Source organism: Vipera berus (genome assembly GCF_964194415.1).
Source record: "Vipera berus genome assembly, chromosome: 11".
NCBI classification, from domain to species: Eukaryota; Metazoa; Chordata; class Lepidosauria; order Squamata; family Viperidae; genus Vipera; species Vipera berus.
In genome coordinates, this window is record NC_138214.1 from 682,282 (window position 1) to 702,260 (window position 19,979).

At 58.0% G+C, this 19,979-nt stretch overlaps 1 protein-coding gene across 4 annotated transcripts in view; it reads left to right on the forward strand.

The window, feature by feature from the left end:
• DLG3 (discs large MAGUK scaffold protein 3) overlaps positions 1 to 19,979 on the forward strand; it is a 39,256-nt gene that overhangs the window by 6,677 nt on the left and 12,600 nt on the right. For 2 of the 4 annotated variants that reach the window (XM_081336452.1, XM_081336453.1), the window contains exons 5-13: positions 10,203 to 10,256; positions 11,014 to 11,064; positions 11,361 to 11,485; positions 11,638 to 11,807; positions 12,386 to 12,522; positions 12,904 to 13,051; positions 13,179 to 13,338; positions 14,967 to 15,123; positions 15,610 to 15,712. In XM_081336452.1, coding sequence (XP_081192578.1) covers positions 10,203 to 10,256; positions 11,014 to 11,064; positions 11,361 to 11,485; positions 11,638 to 11,807; positions 12,386 to 12,522; positions 12,904 to 13,051; positions 13,179 to 13,338; positions 14,967 to 15,123; positions 15,610 to 15,712 — 1,105 coding nt within the window. Of the gene's footprint in view, positions 1 to 10,202; positions 10,257 to 11,013; positions 11,065 to 11,360; positions 11,486 to 11,637; positions 11,808 to 12,385; positions 12,523 to 12,903; positions 13,052 to 13,178; positions 13,339 to 14,396; positions 14,475 to 14,966; positions 15,124 to 15,373; positions 15,483 to 15,609; positions 15,713 to 19,979 lie in introns of those variants that run through there. The other 2 variants (XM_081336454.1, XM_081336455.1) reach the window with 2 other exon arrangements.

Here is a 19,979-nt window from a genome sequence, read left to right on the forward strand (position 1 = left end):
GTGGCCTACTGCAGTTCACAAAACAGGCCAAATTGTCAACCTAGTTTACAACAACATGGGGGGGGGGGAAGCTTGTGTCACTCTCTAAGCGAAGCGAAATGAGCTGCAACAAGGCTTAATGTGGTGTAGGGGTCCACCCAGTTTGTATTGTATTGGTTGTCCTGGGACATTTAGAGCAGGACCCTGCAGAACCCATTTAGAAATCAGTTGAAGGGATCCTGGAGGGTCACTTCCCCCCCGCTACCCAAAAGCAGAATGTCCATTGCTGAGGCTCCTGGTGCAGTTTGGGCCGTGCTCTAGGGTGGCGTTGGATTGACAGTGACAGTTCTTGTGATGCAGTGTTATGATTAAAGAAGGGGCATATGCAACCTCTTGAGTGGCATTCCAGTGGGCACGTTCAGCAACCAGGCAAAAATGGTGATATGAAGTGGGTTCGGGATACATTAGTGAAGATTTACTATATTTCCTTTCTGTCACAGTAGCCAGTATGTTTGGTACGAGGATGTGGGCTGCCATAAGGTTTTGGAGAAGTGTAGCTCCAGGGAGCCCTGGGCTCAAATCCCCACCCTCTGGATGTGGCCGGCCGCTCGCTCAGCCTTACACCTTCTGCGGCCGGCCGCTGTGAATACGACATAGAAGGGAGGAGTCTGGCTGCTTCTCAACTTCTGCTGGCAAAAGCCTTTTGCCCAGCGTGGAGAAGAATATCCGTGTCTTATGGGAGGCTCCCACTGGCGGTGGGGCTCAGGTACAGGTCCTGGCGCCTCCCCGCGCTGCTCAAAGGTCTGGCTAAGGGGAGGACTCTCAACCTCCTGCAGCCACAGACTGGAGCATTGTCAGGTCTGCAGAGGAAGAAGAGAAAGTGTCCAAGTTGCTAAATGTTGTGGTTTGGGGCTGGGCTAGGAACCCCACAATTCCTGATTAAGAAGCGCAGCTACCATGGCTCATAATGGCCCCAAAGACAAACTTGCCTTGGTTGGAGGCTTTTTAGATGTTTTTATTTCTATTATTTATTTGTATCCTGCCTTTATTACTTTGACAAATAGCTCAAGACGGTGCACACACGTAACCCAACTTCCTCCTCCTATTCAGCCACTTGATTCGGTTTCCACCTGACGCTGGAGGTTTCATTGGCAGCACCCTAAGGGAGGATCTTGAGGTTAGCGGCTTTGGAGGCTGCACTTCAGAGTATCCAGGAGGGCTGCTGGCACCCTGCCAGGATGATATCTAAGAGTTTGCTCTTTTAGAAATGAAAATTTCTAGGAACTTTCTTTGAGGGAGAGGGCCTTTGTAGGCTGCCCTGGCCTGGGCTTCCCCAGGGTGGGGTCTAGTTAGCCCCAGGGTGCCTCACAGCTGTGTGGAAGAGGGAAGAAGGGGGCCCAGAAGTAGCAGATGCCTCACGGCTGCCAGCAAAGCAGCCCTTGGGGGAAGCCCTGCTCTGGCCCAGGCGAGCGGCAGCCGCTCTCTGACCTTGACTGATCTTGGGAAGGTGGGCAGGCTCGGTCAGCAGGGAGGAAGGAGAGTTAAGGGTTCTGCTTCCAGTTGCCATTGCAGTTGCATCTCGGATGGGTGGGATGATGGGTGGGATGGAGCCCATTAAGAGAAGGGGGCTCGCTCCTCTGGAATCCGAGGAATACAGACCGGGGGCTCCTGTTCCCTTTCCGAGGACCCCTGCAGTGGGTCTTTCCCTGCCTAGCCTACCTGGCAGGGGGAGAGTCAAGACGGACGGGGACGGGGGGAGAGGAGAGGCCCGGGCCGCATCCCCCGTCGCCCCCCTCCGGTGCGGCGTGCGGGAGGGCTGCCGCTGCGCCTTTAAGGGCCCCTGCTTAACATGCGCGGCGCTGCCGCCGCTGCCCTGCGCGCCGATTGGCTGCGGCGCGGCGAACGGGAGCTGCGGGGCGAGCGCGATGCTCTGCCTGCCCCCTTTCCCGTCCAGGGAGCACAGGCGGCGGCGGCGGCCCCTCCGCTCTCCCCAGCCGCGGCAGCAGCAGCAGCAGCAGCCGCCCCTTCCTCGCCGGGCTCCGCCAGCCGGAGAAGCCCCCGCGCCCCGCCGCCTCAGCCGCGCAGCCCTCGGGCCGGGGCAGGGGATCGCTCGCCCGGCCGCCCCTCGCAGCCGCCGCCGCCGCCGCCGCCGCCGCCGCCGGGGGAAGGCGGCGCCCCCTCCGCGGAGCTGGGCGATGCGGCGCGGTTGCCGCCGCCGCCGCGGTGACGATGCGCTAGCGACGACGGCGGCGGCGTGGTCGGCGCGCCCGCGGAGGTGACGGGCTGGGCGGCTGGCGGAGGGAGCGGCGGGGCCGGCGGGGTCATTGTCTCGGCGCGGGCAAGATGCACAAGCACCACCACTGCTGCCGCTGCCCGGAGTGCTACGAGGTGACGCGCATGGCGGCCCTGCGGCGCATGGAGCCCCCCAGCTACGGCGAGTGGCAGCAGCACGAGCAGTTCGGCGGCGGGGGCGGCGGCGGCGGGGGCGGCTACGGGGGCTACGGCTCGCAGACGCTGCCCTCGCAGCCCGGGGGCGCCACCCCCACGGCCCGGGCCAAGGGCAAGCTGGTCCCCACGGCCCGCGACAGCGCCCCCCCCGCGCCGCCCAAGCAGGGTCCGGCCAAGGGGGGCGGCGGGGCGGGCACCCCCAAGATCAACGGCAGCAGCCCTGCCTGGTGGCCCGAATGCACCTGCTCGAACCGCGACTGGTATGAACAGGTGGGTGCCGCTGCTCGGGCGCGAAGGGGGAGCGGGCGAGGCCTCACCGGGCAGGAGCGCTCCTGGCCCTTCCGCCGTCCGCGCGTGGATGCGCCCTTCCCTCAACCCAGGGCCAAGCGGCCGTTGGGAAGGCCACCAGCACCGTTTCCCCGCGGGGCTGCTTCTGATAAAATGTGGCTGTGGGACCTCGGACCCTTCGGTCCGGCCCAGAAAGGGATCGGGAAACCTCCGCGCCGCCAGCCTCCTCGGCGACGCCAGCGGAGAAAATGGATGGAGCCTCACGCGAGGCAGTAAAATGGAGGCTGCTGTCTCGGTGGGTCCCCGTCTTGCGCGAGTGGGCCAAGCCTCTCTTGCTGGAGGCTGCCTCGCCCCAGCCCAGCCCTGGAGGGGCAGGATCCCGGGTGCCGCCCAGGCGGAGGGGGAACAACCGCGTCCAGTTTTGCCTTCCCTGCCTGTGTGTCACGGCCCCTCACCTTGGCACTGGGCACTGAGGTTGTGAAGACCACCGGCCCTGCTGTTCACTAATGCCCCCTGCCAAATGCCACCTGGCCAGCTCCTGGTGGGGGGAGGGGTTATGGTGGACAATCTGTGCGGTGTGTGTGAAGCTGCTGGGCACCCTTCCCCCAGAGCTGTCAGATGGAAATTGGTACATACACATCTCTCTCCTAAGATGGCAGTGGCAAGATGTGTGTGTGCATGTGTGTGTGTGTGTGCATGTATGTGCGTGCGCGCATGCTGGAGTGAAGAACGGCTCTGCTCTGGGTCTGGCTGTTTAACATGGTGCTGGTCAAAAGGCGCAATGGTGGTATGATGAGAAAAGGTTTGGGAGAACTAAGGGGTGGTGGTGTTTGGGGGGGCTGGCACAGAAGCTGAGCTAGATAGGTCCTGGCAGGCTGTGGAGGATGGGGCTCGGCTCAGAGAGTGGGCCCAGGCAGGCCAAATTGCTCACAGAGATGTTGGGAGGGTTTGCGCTGAGCTTGGCTGCCTCTGCTGGTGAGGGGGGCTTGCCCTCTGCCAACCTGGCCAACCGGCGTGGTCCCTCATGGCCTCTACTGGGGGGGCCTGTCTTTAGTAGGGCCAGAAAGGGAGGTGGGGCACTGTCCCAGGTTGCCCCCTACCTATGGCCCTGCTATGTGTGCATGTGCTTGTGTGGGGTTGCCTGGCCCCTCTTATCACGAGCTCTCTGGTATTTGGGGAAGGCCAGGCCTGAAGGGAGGGGGGCAATCAGGCCACTTGTTCTTGGCCCCACTTTGTCTCTGGTGTCAGACTGGAGGGAAATTGGCAGAGCCTGGGGGAGGCCGGACTGCTCTGGTTGATTTTGTAGGCCAAGGACCCCCACCCCGGCAGGGTCTTTTCAATGATCCTCTGCCTCCTCCCACCCCCATCATTTCTCATTGCTAGTGAAGTGACTCCTTAGCCAGGGCATAAAGGAACATGCACCCCATTGCCCCTGTGGAGTGACCCAGAACAGGGCACACGTGCCAGGGCAAAGCGGTTGGCAGGAGGGTGGGGTGGGGTGGGGAGGCAGCCTTATTTGGAGAGGGGGGGCCTTCCTGCCCCATGGCTGGTCTGTGCGGAGAGGGTTGTGCCGGGGGGGGCACCGGGAAGGAGCCAGGGCAGGGTTCCCCAGTCCATTACCACACCATTTTGGGGTTTCTGGGGTGGCGGCTCAGAAAAGCGAGAGGCAGCCTTGGCTTCTGTCACTCTGGACGCTTGATGGTACCCAGGATTGGGAGAAGCGGAGCTGGAGGGAGCCGGGCAGCGCTGGGGCTCGGAGGTTGCCTGAGGCAAAAAGAGTGGGTGACGGATCAAATGGGACAAGGGGGGCTGGGTGGGTGGGGTGTGCCGAGCGGTGCCCTGCTGAGGGTGGACGGGTGGGGCAGGAGGCCTCTGGGGGTCCCGGAGGTGGGTGGGTTTCCTGAGGCAATGGGGGCAGAGAGTGAGGGAGAGGATGGGGCCGAGAAGCTGGAGGTGGGAGGTTGGCAGGGTGAGGTTGCCATGGCTACTCATGTTCTATTCAGGGAGGGAGGGAGGGAGCTTCATCCTGGCACTAGAAGGTGGGGGCGGAGGAGGGCGCGCGGGGGGGGGGGAGTGGAGTGGAAAGCAGCACAGCTGGGGGAAGGCAGGGGAAGTGGGCAAGGCGGCCTATGGGCTGGCGTGGGACTGTCAGGCCCCTGGAGTGGCGGGTGGGGGCCGTGGGGAGCCACCTGCCGCTTTCCCTGGCTCCCCTTGGGATGCTCTGCCTGTTCTGCGCGAGGCAGGATGTCTGCCAGTTGCTCTGGCGTTCGCTATGACTCAGAGGGACGGAAACCTGCGCCCCCCCCCTCAGCTGCCTGGCATTTAGTATAAGTGGGGCCCTGAGAACAGAGGGCTTCTCCCGGGTCCCCTCCATCCTAGGGACTCCGGGCACCTGCCCCCCCCCCCGGCCCCAGGAGGAAGGAAGGAAGCTTCCTTGGGAAAACTGTTGTGAGCTGGGCTTTCCTGATGCTTCTAACCTGCCCTGTTATGGGGTAGGGGTCCTTCCTGGGATTTTTGCCTCTCAGTCCCTTGCACAAATCTGGACGGCAGCTTTTAGGGTCTTCCCAGCCAAGAGAGGCAGGTTGGGGAAGCTGTAGCTGTTTCCAGCATCGCCTGTGCTTTTCTCTGGGGTCTGCAATAGGATGCCCATCACTGCCCCTGTGCATCCCCTTTTTCCACAGGTGTGCTATGGTAGTCCTTTCCTACCAGGGCACCTTCTTCTCCCATCCAGGTATCCGCATAGAAGGCCTCCAGCAATAGCAATCAACCGTTTTCACAGAACCTGAAGTTCTGTGGGTCCTTCTAGTGGGAACTCTTTGTGCATCTGAGACAGTCAGTGTGGGGTCTTTAGGCTGGGGCTATAATATGCTGGAACCAAACCTTGTTGATCCACATTGACCCCACCAGGAGATCTTTCTGTTTCTCATTTATTGACAGGTTTAGCGTCAAAGGTTTGCCTTCCTAGAACATCCCGCTGGCCCTGGGCAGGGTGATCTTTAGGGGAGACTGATAATGGAGTCACACCACCTTTTAAAGGCAGAGTTTGGGCAGTAGACCTGTGAGACGGGGGGGGGGGGGGTGTCTTCAGATCCCAGAGCAACCTCCAGGGGCAGATCCTAGATCTACAAGGGATGCAGCCAATTTCCCACAGATTGTTCCAGGAATTATCACATGTCTGATTCTCTATAAATAACATTAGGATGCACTAATAATAAAATATGGGGTCCTTCCCATATCAGACTCTGCTGCCATCAGAATAGTTTGTGAAGAAGTGGGAGAGGAGGGGGCTGACGGGGGCTCGGGGGAGAAGGAGCTTCAATTCCCAGCAAGGTTGCCTTTCCTCTCTCCGTCCTCCATGCCTGCAGTTTTCCTGCTTAGCTGGGGTCATTTTCTCAGAAATAGGCCTTTCGGTGATACCTGCTGCCATGAGGATGCCCAGCCTGGGCTGATCTTGGAAATGCTGTAAAGTCAGGCTCAGCTTTCGGGTTGGGAATCCCAAGAGGAACCTGGAGGTCAGAAAAGCCAAAGCCAGCCGCTTCGGTCTTGTCGCCAAGAAAACCACTTCAATGTGCCCACCGAGCCCCTCGGAGTGGCACTGAAGGGTTTGTGGCGAGGGCCTGCTCCTGAGCCTTGCCCGTCTCATGCCATTGTCTGGCCATGCTACAAAGGACTCAAGAAGAAGGTTGCCGTAAAGGTTGTGGAGCAAATTTTATAGCATTTGTTAAATGTCACTGACATTTCTCAAGTTTTGAGGTGGGGGAGGCACTAACTGGGCTTTGCTTCTCTTTCTCTCTAGCAGGTAACAAACTTGGCATAGAACCCAGCCTAAAATGGTTCATTTGATTGCACAGGCTTTGAAAGCCGTGCTTCTGCTTGTGAACCTCCAAATCTTTCTCAGCAGAAGCTGAGAATCAGCTGAGGGCCTCCCCTTCTTTTCAGGCTCTCTGACAGCTGCCCGGGATCCCAGAAGCTCTGGAGATGGGCAGGGAGGTTCTCACTGGGTCTGGGAGCCTTGCAAGGGGTGGCTGGGGCTGCCCGCTGACCTGTAGCCCCTGCTCTAAAATAATCCTAATTTATATTTCACTCTTACGGAGTTTTGCCCCTCTAGTGTCTCTATAGGATGCCTGTCCTTTAGACTGGCCTCTGTGCAGCACTCCCGCTCGAATAAGGAAGAGGGCTCGGCTTCTCCCTTGCTCTTTGGGACTGTTTTCCTGCCTACAAAACCCACCCAACCGACCCCTGAAATTGGCTGAAAAATTAGCGCCTTCTGAACCTCTGCAAAATTTGAGGCAAGGCTGCCTCGAGGCGGAGTGGAGCTGTGCTGTGGAAAGGGGGGCTATTTGCAGGCCAGGCTCAGGCAGGTTGAGGAATGATGGTCTGGCGTTTTCTGGCCAGGCTACCTGCTCCTGGAAGTTTGCCAGCAGAGCAGGAAGCTGGCTTGGCTTTGGAAGGCAGCGGCTTTGGGTTGACAAGCCCTTGTGAGTTTTCTTTCTGGAAGCTTTGGAGGCCTTCCTTCTCCCCACTGCCTAAAGGTAGCCGGAGGTTGACTGGAAAAGCCTCCTTGGTTGGGGAGATCCCTGCCTGATGTTGACGTGTGTGTGTGTGTGGGGTCTTCTCATCACCTGACCAGTGGCTATGCAGTTTCTCATAAATGGCCAGCCTAGAGTGGCTCATCCTTTCCTTAGGAAATGGATTTCAGTGTACAACTACTCACTGCTACTACCGCTTCCACTATTAATACTGATAGGTTTTTCCTTCTGTTCCAATGAAAGCTGCTTTGCTATCACTTTTTCCAGGAAATAAAGAATACAATAGGTAATATTCTGCATAGTAATTTCTCTGGGATGGTGGAGAATAGGCCTGTCCTATCGCACGGACCGGCCCTTGGAGACCCAGCTCATGGTCCTTATGTTGGTGCTGATCATACTCAGTTCACTCAATCTCTGTGGGAGGGCTTAATTTCTCCTCCCATTACCAACCTGACTGTTCCCTGACACCCAGCTTGTCCGGGTGTCTGAATCTGTCTTTAAAGTGTGGTATCTTTGGGAAATTCTATTGATTTGGTTTGGAATTTCATTTCTCGTGCGGTTTTCTATTTACTGGTGTTCAGCCTGTGCTTGACTCTGCTTCGTTCCATCTGCTTTTTTTCAGGACCAGGGGGTGTGGGGGGGGGAGGGATCGAAGCATAACATAACTGAGTGGATGTTGCTAAGGGAGACCATCCATCGACAGCTGGCTTGGGGATCTTGGCCAGGCTAGACCTGGGATTCCAAGGATTGGGTGGACTGCCTTTCCTCCTCGAGTGCTTCAGCTCTGCTTCCTCGCTCCTCTTGGCCCCACAGAGAGCCTTTCAGCTCAGAGTCCCCACTGGGAACAAGGGGTTCATTTGGCTGGAAAGCCATTTGGGCTGGTGAGCGAGCCTTGTGGGATCCTGAGTGCACCCCAGGCATTGTAGAGAGGGGAGCGAGGAGAATGGGAGGCAAAGGAAGGGGGCCGATGGGGCTGCCAGGCTGGCTGCTCCCTCGACGGAAATGTCTTCCAGTGAAGGGCAAAACCCCAGTCAATGATATCCGGCGGCGCTCCCTCCCTCCTCGCCTCTTTTCTGTGGATATGGAGGCAGCTCTGTTTCCTGGCACGTTGGCCTTTGGCTGAATCCGCCCCGGGCGGTCAAGCCCAGATGCCCGCTCTGACTGGCAGTGGCTCTGGCCGAGGCTGGGAAGAGGGCTGATCCCTTGGGGCCGGGAGGGGTGGGGCTGCCTCCGTCCTCCCGCAGCTGCCTGCCTCGGAAGAAGAGCTGGAGCCCACTTTTTGCCCACTTCAGCAGGCGCCGGTGCTGGACAGCTCCCGACGCCTGGGGAAACGGGGCGGGGGAGGGGCGAGGAGGCACCTGGGGAGGCCCGAGTTGGGGAGAGCGCCGGACCGAGGAGGCCCAGAGCCCCCGTGGCAATATGAGGAAGCAAGCAGGTGGATTTAAACTGCACAGAAGGCCGTAAAATTAACCAGTTATGAGGGGTTCTTGATCCTCTGAGCTTGCTTGTTTTCTTGCAGGCGTTTCGTTACCTGAACTAGGTAGCATTATCAGTGCTAGTCATCAATGCTAGATGTAAGCTAGTTTGAGTAATGAAACGTCTGCAAGGAAGCAAGTTCAGAGAGCACCAAGGATCCTCATGTTAACCCCTGAGCTACAAATATTCTCTTTTATTATTAACCAATTAAAATAAAAATCTGAGTCATTTTATTAGTTTGTGCTCCAAAGGCAACAATGTAACCTGCAGGATGGGTGGATGGATGGACCGACAGGTAGGTAGGTAGGTGTGTGTGTGTGTGTGTGTGTGTGTGTGTGTGTGTGTGTGTGTGAGAGAGAGAGAGAGAGAGAGAGAGAGAGAGAGAGAGAGAGAGAGAGAGAGAGAGAGAGAGAGAGAGAGAGAAACTCAGCCACTGGGCTTCTCAAGGTCTTCAAAGGAATCTTGTGTGAAAGGGACGTCACTTGGTGTCAGGTGTGTATTTCTCCCCCCCAGCCCTCCCCCCTTTTTCTTTTAATCATTTAATCATCTTTTTCTTTATGGGTTCTGTTTTCCCAATTTGCATTTTCTTGAGCATGTTTGTCTTTATACAGATTTTGGCTTTCAGCACAACTGTTCTAGGTTTTTTTGTAATGGATTCATAACTGTTGACTGCCATTGGTTTGGGTTTTGGCAACAGCTTCCTGTTTTGAGTATTTCTTTTACAAGTTCAAACTTGGCACCAAGTAACAACAGGAAGCCCCCAAAACTATATAAAAAAAACAAAACCTGAAATTGCCATTTTGGGGTTGGAGGGCCGTGGGGTGGGGGGAACTGAAGGCTGACTGTGAGACTAGGTTGCTCTTCTCGATGCAGGATGGAAAGAAACCCCTTTTTATTTGGCCAGACCTTTGATCTATTGTCAAAAATAAGGGTTTTTTAAACAATTATTATAAAAACGGTTCCCCGCCTAATTTATTAATTGGGCTTCATTATTCAATACTGCACTTTTAAAATTATCATTGAAATCTAGTTGTTGTGGTCATTGTTAGCTCCTGAGGGATAGTTGGTGGAAAACAAAAAAAAATATATGAAAATATTGCTAAAGAATCTTTTCTTTCTCATCCCTTCTCCTGGGTAATGACAGAACCTGAGAGATCCCCGGATTCTGGATCTGTCCAGGATCTGCCAAAGATTAGGGAGTTGGATAAAGTAGGCACTCCAGAGCAGAGGAATCAGTGACTCAGAGGAAAGATCATGTTAGAGGTGGCAAGTTTTGGGTTGGTTGGCAAACAGAGGGATAATTGGGGGCTGGGACAGAAGGGGCACTGGTCCTGGAAATGACACATGGAAAGGACACCCCTTTGTAGGAGCCTTACAAAGGATTCCCCCTCCTTCCCCCTCCCCCCCCCCGGGCAAGTGGAGAAACCACAGAGAACCTGCCGAGGGCAGCGCAATTCACACGGGTGTGTTTTGCTCTTTCAGGCCAGCCCTTCACCCATTCTTGTGAACACCGACACTCTGGAGCCTGGCCTCTCCGTAAGTTTGCCTCCTCTGCTAGAGTCCCTGCCTTCTCCAGAGGGTCTTGCTCACTTCCAGGAAGCGGCCCTTCTTGGCTGCCCGTTGGGTGGAGTCCGTTGTCTGGAGCCTAAGGTAGGGGGTGGGATTGATTGATGGGAGAGGTCCCTCCTCAAGTGGGCCTGCCAGTTCTTGGAGAGGGTGACCCAAACAGGCTCCCTCGGGAATATGCTGGGGGTGGGGCTGGGGCTGGGTCCCTTGCTCAATTCCTGCCTGCCTAAACAATAAGCATTTCAGTGCTCATGGACTCTGCAGGCTTCTTATCTCTGTGCAGCCTGTCAGCCTCCCTGGGCATTTTGGACACTCGCAGGGCCACCAGTTAGGGATTTTGGGTGGTGAGAGGTGTTTATTTGACAATCCTGGAGCTCCTGAAATAAGCAGCACCGGCGTGGCAGTGTGTTGTCCTGGCTTATTTCATCAGCATCTGCATTTGTGCAGAATGTGGTTTTAACTGTCCGATAATTCACTGTGATCCTCAAAGAGGATCTTCTGAGGCCCAGCAGCCTTTTTTCTCCAGCCCTCTCCTGCTTCATGGCCACGGGCTGCCTGATCCTGGGCAGTCTGGCACACCTGCTTTGATCCACGTGGATCAGGAGAGACTTTTGCTGGCATCGAGGCGGGTCTTTGGCCACTGGGCTCCGGGTGCCAGGCATGCAGGGGTGATTTGCTGCCCGGGTCCCTTATTTCTGGGCTCCTGGAACTTCCTTCTCTCCCCCAGGTGAATGGCAGCGACGGAATGTTCAAGTACGAGGAGATTGTCCTGGAACGGGTGAGTTGCCCAGTCCGGCCTTTCTCTCCAGCCCTCCGAGCCCTCCGTCCCTGCACAAAATTGGCACATGCAGGGGGTCTCTTTTCTGCCGTGGTCTTCAGAGATGGAGCTTGCTGAGGTCTCCAGTCCTGTCCCACTCCTGGACAGAGCCGAGGCTGGGAGATCTGGCTGGGTCTGCCACAAGCGTTGTCTTCCCAGGGGACTCTCCCTCCTTGCCCCCCAGGCTCTCTGCTTCCTCTTTGGTTTTCTGCTCCTTGTTTGGGGGGAGGATCAGCTCATATCCAGTCTCTTTGCAGGGAAACTCTGGCCTCGGCTTCAGCATTGCTGGTGGCACCGATAACCCCCATATCCCCGATGACCCCGGCATTTTCATCACCAAGATCATCCCGGGTGGAGCGGCTGCCATGGACGGCCGCCTGGGGTGAGTGCCAGGTGGCAGAGGTCCCCAGCCCCAACCCTGCAGGGCCAGATGGGGAAGGTGTGATCAGGAGGAGCAGGGCTGGGAGATTTGCCCAGATGGGCAGGGGCGCTGGGGCCGGCCCTTCCTCCCTCACCCCCTGCTCCGTGGCGCAGGGTCAACGACTGCGTGCTGAGGGTCAACGAAGTGGACGTCTCGGAGGTGGTGCACAGCAAGGCCGTGGAGGCGCTGAAGGAGGCAGGGCCAGTGGTGAGGCTGCTGGTCAGGCGAAGGCAGCCCCCGCCAGAGACCATCATGGAGGTCAACCTGATGAAAGGACCCAAAGGTGAGAGGTGGGGGCTGGGGACCTGGGGGGCCAGTTGCCATTTAAGCTTACACTCACAGAGACTCAGTTGGGGTGTTACCAAGCAGGGCCAGGCTTGGCTGTTGGGGGCCACTGGAGCTGCTGCTGGCTGGGAAGGTGCCTCGGCCAGAGCAGGCACTGTGGAGATTCCTGGTCAAGCTGCTCACGAGCCCCCTGCTCAGCAGAACCTTTTGCCTGGAAGGGCACGGCTGGTTCCAGCTGTGGGAGGAGAATATCTCACAGCCCTGCAGAGAGGGGGCAGGGGGGGCACCTCAGGCTCACCCCCCCCCCCCCGTTCTTGCAGTGAGGCTGGCCACACTCCTGTAAAGAAGCCCCCCACCCCTAAGGGAGAAGTTCCCTTGTTGTTCTGGCCATTTGCAGTGGAAAGGTCCCCCCGGGTCCTTGCTGAGCCCCCCCCCCCTTGCGGAGCATTTGGCACCACCATCCTTAGCCCTCCGTTCTCGGCCAATGGCTGAGAAGCACTCAGGAACGTTAAGGCGGGCCTGATGAAAGGGGGATGTCCCCCGCCAATGCAGCGCAGGCAATGCTCCCTCTTCCAGGGCTGGGCTTCAGCATCGCGGGGGGCATCGGGAACCAGCACATCCCGGGCGACAACAGCATTTACATCACCAAGATCATCGAAGGGGGTGCAGCCCAGAAAGACGGGCGGCTGCAGATCGGGGACCGGCTGCTCGCAGTGAGTAGCCAGCGCTGCTTCCCTTACAGGCTGCGATGGGCCATGCCACGGAGGTCAGAGGCCACGCAGAGAGAGGTTCCTGGCTACAAAGCATGTTTTCCTGTTATATCTGGTTCTGGTACCACCCAGAATGGAGGCCCAACCCAGCTGCAGGTTGATTTGCTGGTTGCCATTGCCAGGCGTGGATCCTCCGTATTCTAAAGCAGTCTGTCTTTGAGCATCGTTGGTTGGGATGTAACCTGCGGAGGCTCTTGACTTTCGGAATATGCCACCATGGAAAACCGAGCCACGCAGGTGGGCTTTGAAGCCCCCCGGGGTCTTGATTTGCTCGGGCAGTCAGAGCATGCCGGAGCTCTCTTTCCTCTCCCCTTCCCCTCCCAGGTGAACAACACCAACCTGCAAGAGGTGCGGCATGAGGAGGCAGTGGCTGCTCTGAAGAACACCTCCGATATGGTGTACCTGAAGGTGGCCAAGCCGGGCAGCTCTCACATCAACGACCTGTACGCGCCCCCAGACTACGCCAGCAGCAGTACGTCCCTGCCCCGCCTCCCTCCAGCTCGGGGAGGAGGGGAGGGGTCTGGGTGGCCGCCGAGGGGGAAGCCGTCCAAGAGCAGCGGAGGCTAAGCCTGGTCTCTCTCCCCGCTTTGTCTCCCCAGCTTTTTCTGCCTTGACCGACAACCACCTAAGCCATAATCCTGGCCTGGGCTACCTTGGAGGCATGGAGAGCAAGCCTGCTTACCCTGCTCCTCCCCAGGTCACGCCTGCCCGCTACTCACCTGTGCCCCGCCACCTGATTGGAGAGGAGGACTTCACCAGGTGAGCAGGCTGTCCTGCTGGGTTCAACAACAAATAAGGCTGGGGGGGGGCTTTCTCCCTCCACGGGGCTTCTTTTTTTGCCTTTGCCCCTTCTGCCTCTGGCCCACAGAGGTGCTGGGATTTCACACCAGGAGGCCGGATTCTCTGAGGGTGGGTGGGACGTCGAAGCTGGAAGCCCAACTTATGGAGGATCTGTGATTGTTGAGCTTTGACGCCAGACCTTCTGTGCTGTCCTGCCTTTTCTGACTGCTGCCAGGAGTCATTCTGGCCTGGCTCTTGCAGCCCTCAGCAGGCAGGGAGAATGTTGGCACAGCTGGAGAGTCGGGGGGGTGCAGAGGGGCAGATCTGGGGAGGGTGAGTTAGCCTTTGCACAGCCATTTGAACATGCGGCCCGGCACTTTTCTGCGCTGGTGATGGGCAAGACGAGGGCTCTGTGGGCAGAGGGCAGAGACTGGCATTGGAGGGGCGCAAAGGGCCAAGGCAAGCAGGCTTCCGGCTGCACTACCTGGGGCACCCAACCACTGGCAGTGTTGGTTTGTGACCACACGAGGGCGCTAATCAGAATGAGGCAGAGGAAGGCTGGCAGTCCATGCCCTGATCTGGGGGTAGAAATAGAGTCCATCAAGGGGCAATTCTAGGGGCTGCCCCCTTGTCCACTGGTTACCCTACCCCAATGTCAAGCAAGCTGTGATTTATAGGTGAGGGGCAAATGGACACATGAAGCCTCCGGGCCAGGACCCTGGCAGTCTTGAGTGCCCCAATCCTGCTACCAAGGGCCTCTGGGCCCACCCCACAGCCGGAGGGCTCTTCCCTGCTCTCAGCTCTTCTGCAGAGCTGGCTGTGCAGGCCGAGCCCTCCTCCTCCTGCCTGGCGGGTGCCCAGAGGGAGGGAAGAGTTAAGGCCAGTGGCACTTCCTGGGCAGCGTCTGCATCTGGATCATCTCAAGGGTCTGACAGCCCCGGTTGCCGGGGAGGGAGGGGAGGGGAGGGCGGGGCAGTGCAGATAAAAGGCAGGCTGCCCGCCCTCCCCCCCAGAGACACAGCCACCATGATCACAGTCAACGTCTCCTCCTCCATGTCCTGTGGGAGGCAGCCCCCCCCACCGCAGTCTGCCGGCCTGCGTCGAAGAGGGACTCGGTATTGTGCTCCCCCCATTTGTGCTTTCAGGTGGGGGGGGGCTCTGCAAGGCTTGTCGTGGACGTCTGGGTCTGAGTGGGTCAGCAATGCTGTCCTTGGCTTGATTCCATCCTGGCTGGGGGGACGTGCAGCTCTTGAAGAGCAGACCCCTCTAGAGCTAATTGACATGCGAAGAGGGGGGTAGAGAAAGATCTTGGAGGGGAGGGCATGGAATGGCTGCTGCTGGTTATGAGCCAGGGGAAGCTTGGGGGAGGGGCTCCAAGGACAGGAGCTGACCCTCCCCAGTTCTCCCCCCTCCCTTGTGCTCCTTCCGGGCATCAGAAGACCAGCCAAAAGCTCCCTTTACCCAAAATGTGGGGGTCCAGTTCAACCCTGGAGTGAATGGGGGTGCTGCTGACCCTTTGGGGGACTGATTGACACCCACCATCCTGGGATCAAGCCCCAGCTGCTCCTGTCCCCCCTAACCCTGCCCCTCTCCTCTCCTCCTACCAGGGAGCCCCGAAAGGTCTCGCTGCACAAGGGCGCCAGCGGCCTGGGCTTCAACATTGTGGGAGGTGAGGATGGGGAGGGCATCTTCGTCTCCTTCATCCTGGCCGGGGGACCAGCAGACCTGAGCGGGGAGCTGCGGCGTGGCGATCGCATCCTGTCAGTGAGTGCAGTGGGGGCCTTCTGAGGGGGGGCAGATGGTGCTTTTGCCAGTTGCACGCCACCCGAGGTCTCCTTGCTCCCCAGGCCCATCTGCCCAGCCACTAAGGGGTTAACCCGCTGGCCCACGCAGGGCAGGGCAAGGCAGGGCAGGGCAGAGCACCTCACCCAACCGGTCTGGCCTGGGTTAGCCCAGCCCCATCGCGAGGAGGAAGCTGGTTTCCGCTTGGCCAGGGGAAAACAGTGCCCAGGCTCCCGGCCGCATAAATGGATTCTCGAGCCTGCGGGAGGCGGGTGAATGCCGGCCCTGGCCAAGCAGGCCGCCCCCTCGCGTTCCAGGGACAGGGGGCTCTTTTCCATCAGGTCAGGCGCAGGCTCCCCGCCCCAGCTCAGCGCCCGGCCTGAGGCTGGAGGCTTTGGGGGGGGAGGCCCGGGTGCCAGTCTCCGGCTCTGCCTTCCCACCGGGCTGACGGGCAGGTCTCTTCGCCAGGTGAACGGCGTCAACCTCCGGAATGCGACGCACGAACAAGCGGCCGCGGCCCTGAAGAGGGCCGGACACACCGTCACCATCGTGGCCCAGTACAGGCCCGAAGGTAAGAGGTCTGCGGCTTTGGGCGGGCGGCAGGCCGGCAGCAGGGCCGAGGCGGGCTGGCCGGTCCCTGCGCGAGAGCGGGCGGGGCGGGGGGAGCGGGCGGTCCCGGGCTGCGGTCCCGGGGGGCTCCTTCCTGCCGGCAGGGCACCGGGAGCCGCGCCCCTCCGAGCCCGGCGGAGAGGCCGGGGGCCACCGGGGACGGCCGCAGCGCCGGCAGCGGCAGCTTTCCGCTGCTCCTTTCCCGCTGCGCCCTGCCCCTTCCCGCGTATCGTGTGCACGCGTTAACGCGCGTCGGGGCCGGGCAGCGAGGGCGGCGCTCGGTATGCAAATAAGGCGCCCGCCTGGGGTTACCCGGGGATGAGCGGCGCGGCCGCCGATTGGCCGAGGAGGACGTTGTCGTAGAAAAGCTCGGGGCGTGGCCTGCCGCGGGGCGCGGCGGCGATTGGGCCAACCTCGGAGCGTGGGGCCGCACCAATTGCGAGAGAGTTCGGGCGGCGATTGGACGGGGTGGAGGGGCGGGTCGGCAGCGCGAAATCCGGTTGGGCGCAGCGGGCGGAGCGGAGCGGCGATTGGGCAGAGCCCAGCGCGAGGCCGCCCCTCCTCCTTCCCGCCCGGGCGACCGACCGACCCACCGGCCGGCCGGGCTTTGTGTGCGGACGGGGAGGCGCGGCGGCTGCCGGGAGGGCGCGCGGCGGCGGCGGCGGCGGCGGCGGCGGCGGGCAGGTGAGCGGGCTCCGCGGGCGCCTCCCGCTCCAGCCGGGCCCCCACCCCCCGCGGCCGCCCAGAGCCGCGGCCGTTCCGTGCGGGGGCGGGCGGGGGCGGCCGTGCGGGGGGGCTTTGCCGCCGGGGCCGAGAGGCGACGGGCGTCCGCAGCCCAGCCCCGGGGGGGGGAGGAAGCGGGAAGGCGCCGGAGCGGGCGGGGGGGGGCGAGCAGCTGCCCTCGCGGGGCCCGCCCGGCCACCTGCCCGGCGCCTGAAGCCCGGCGGGCCCCTCTCTTGGCTGGCCGCCGTGTGGGAAGCGGGGCCCTGTGGTAAGGGATCTTTGGGCAACGGCCCGCCCATCGGCCCCTCCGTAGTCTCCGCGGTGCAAGGCCGGCTCGCGTTGTGTCTGTCCCACCGTAGAACGGGAGACCCGGGCCTGCCCGAAGTGTAATGTGAAGAAAAAACCCACGACCGAGTGCCAATCGCGAGAAAACAATCTCAGACCGACTTTTGGGCAGCAGTTTTATTAAGGCAGCTGAAGGCTAATCGTCTTCTCTTGTCTTGTGCTGGAGATAGAAGAGTTGTGTTGCGTACAACAGGGCGACACAACAAAAAAGGTAGCAGAATTGATGGCTTTCCGAACACGGTTGAACAGTCCCATCTAATGTGGCTGCAGTTCAGTGACAGCTGAATTATACAGGTTCTCCGTCGTGGTCAAAGAAAAAGCCCAGATATCCTGCAAGCGTGACCAATTTTCAAATTCCGTGGGAAGTTTTTGAACTATCAATTTTTTAGTCTGGGCTGAATGAATGTGAGTCTACCCACAGCAGACAGTTACACTTGATACCTCTGCATGTAGACTCGGGGACATTTATTGCCAGTTTGTAATAATCACGGTCACAAAATCTTGCTGACTTTTGAGCTTTGTGGCTGAAATAGTGCTCGCTTGGTCTGGCTGAATCTTGCACCTGTTTCAGAGAGGACCGGCGTGAAGCTGGCAGACGACCTGTTCTGCTCCTGGAGTGAATCGTCCTGCCTCTGACAACTGGCACGACTCTCCATTCTCTGTACCTGAGAAAGGAGGTCTTGTGTGTAGGAAATTCTTGCTTGGTTTGGCTTACTTTCTCTCTGACTTGTTGCTGTGTGGAACTTGCAGTTGAAATGCTGATAGCTGTAATGAGGAAGAGGGGATTAATCTTCCTAACCAGAATGAGCTGAGTTAACCAATGTGGTTAATGTGGCACGCTCAATTCCTGCTTGTCATGAGACTTTGTGTGCTCTGACACTTGTATAACGTGCACTCTTTAAGGAGAGGGCTTTGCAGCGTGGATGCGAACCTGGTTTTACATAGAAACGTTGATAGAGTGGGATTTTGGCTCACAAAAAATACTGTAAACGTGTGGAAAACGATCAGTGTTATTGTACAATTGTGGGAGGTGAAATGAAATAATAGTCTTAGGGATTTAAAGTCCTGAGGGATAAAGCTGAGGCCCTGAAAATCTACAAAGTATCCTGGTGGTGATATAAGTAAAGACACCACCATCTTTTTTGAACTTGTTTTGAATTAGTTTGTAGAACCTCTGGATGCAGAATAGATTCATCTCTGACCCAAAATAAGCTGCAATGTTAGTCCTCTGCTTCTTTTCTCAGACCTTGCCTTGAAAGTGTTCAATAACTAGGATTTATTTATTTTGAAAACATTAAACCATTTACCAACGAAGTTCATGAAACTGCTTACCTGACTGTACATTTAAAATGTAATAAAGGTGAGAAGCCTTACGAGGGAGAAGCAGAAGCACCAACACAGTCCCTAAGAATCTTTAAGGAATTCTAACCCCCCCCCCCACGTGTTGAATCATGGGATCACAGGAAAGTTGCCTGAGAATGCCAAGGGCCCAGACATAAGTGCAGGCGCAGCCGGCTGCTAGTTGCTATCGACAAGCCAGGTTATCTTCCTTTGTCTCTCCTTAGCTGTTTCTTGGCCAATGCGGAGCTGATGGGGAGGGGGGAGGGGAGAGAGAGAGATCCTTGTGTCTGCTCTGTCCACGAGGGGGTAGCTTTTGGGATCATATTGTTAGCAGCTTCCCAGAATTTGGGGGAATATTTATTAGTTCAAGACAATCCTCCATGGTCTGACCTGGCGGACAGCTTCCTGCACTTAATTCAAGCGAGATGTGGGCTGGTTCACCACGTGATCTGCTTTGCCCCCCCAAAAGAAAAGAAAAGAAGAAAAAAGCCTTTCAGTGCAGCTGAAAGCGCCTTCTGCTAGCAGAGCTGGCCTGCTTTCCTTGCCCACCTCGGTGATGCTTTCCCCCCCCCTCCCCACCGCTCCGCATTATTGTTTTCACGAGAGGCTGATCGGAGCAGGCCGCCCTCTGCCCCGGGCGCTGGAAACCGAGCCTTTGCCGCCTCGCCAAGCAGCAGGGCAGAAACAGCCTTTCCGTTTGTCCCTCTGAGCCGAGGGGCTCCGTGGGGGAGGTTGTAAGTAGTGGAAGGATGTCACAGGGCTGCTCTCGGCTCCCAGGCTGTCCGTGCTCCCCTTTCAGGCTGTTGCCCTGAAATCTGCCCAGCCTCGAGTGGCGTTTGCAGGTGAGGACGGGTGCTAGGTCTGCTCTTGGCAGGAACCCGTTGGGTTCGAGACTGCTTGTGCTGCCGGCGAGAGGCATGTGCTGATTAATGTGAAATCGGACACACACACGCACGCACACCCATGGCAAAAAAGGGAAAATTTTGCCATGTAAAATGTTTGTTATCAGTAGGCTGACGGGAGCTCCAGGAGTGGTGCAGAGCTAGAGAGCGCCTTGCTTCAGGCCGTCAGAGTCTCTGCCCTTCATCATCTGAGGTTAAAGAAGGGCCTCTTATTTTAATCTGTTTACATTTCAACACTGTGATTGTGGCTTAGCTGTTTCAAACCGGCCCAAGGAGGGTGGTTGGGACAGTACCTGCCGCTTTGCCCCCTTCAGTCCTCAGCCTTGAAGGCAACGACTGGAAGTCTTACTCTCCAAGAAGACCCTGTGAGGGAGGCCCAGAACCCTGCTCGGTCCAGGGGAGAAGGCTTAGGATACGGGAAAACACACTTTGGAGCATAAATGGGGTCAGGGCATTTCCATGCACCGATCGTTGCCTTTCCATAGAATCTCCTGCAGCATCGGTCAAGCCACATATGTGCCCGCAGCATGGTGCGTGTTCATATTCAATGATTTTTCTTACATTTATGTAAATCCATTGTTCCTGAAGCTGACTTAGCCCACGCCTGTTATTTCTACATTCTCTGTTGATACTTTGGAAAACTGGATCAATATTGGTCACGGCTCGGCTGCTGTTAGGGGTTGATCCATATTGATGCTTGGGGTGGGTGGCTGAGTCCTTGCCAGCTCACTGAACAAAATAAAAGCATAACTTTCTAAGCCTGTAGGACTGAGGGGTCCACAGTGAGAGTGGGGAGAAAGGCAACATATAAGAAAGCGATCAAGAAGATCGAATTGGAGCATGTGAACAAAGAACCCCAGCAAATGATAAAAATGACTTATCTGCATAAAATACACCTTAAAATGAACACCTGGGATT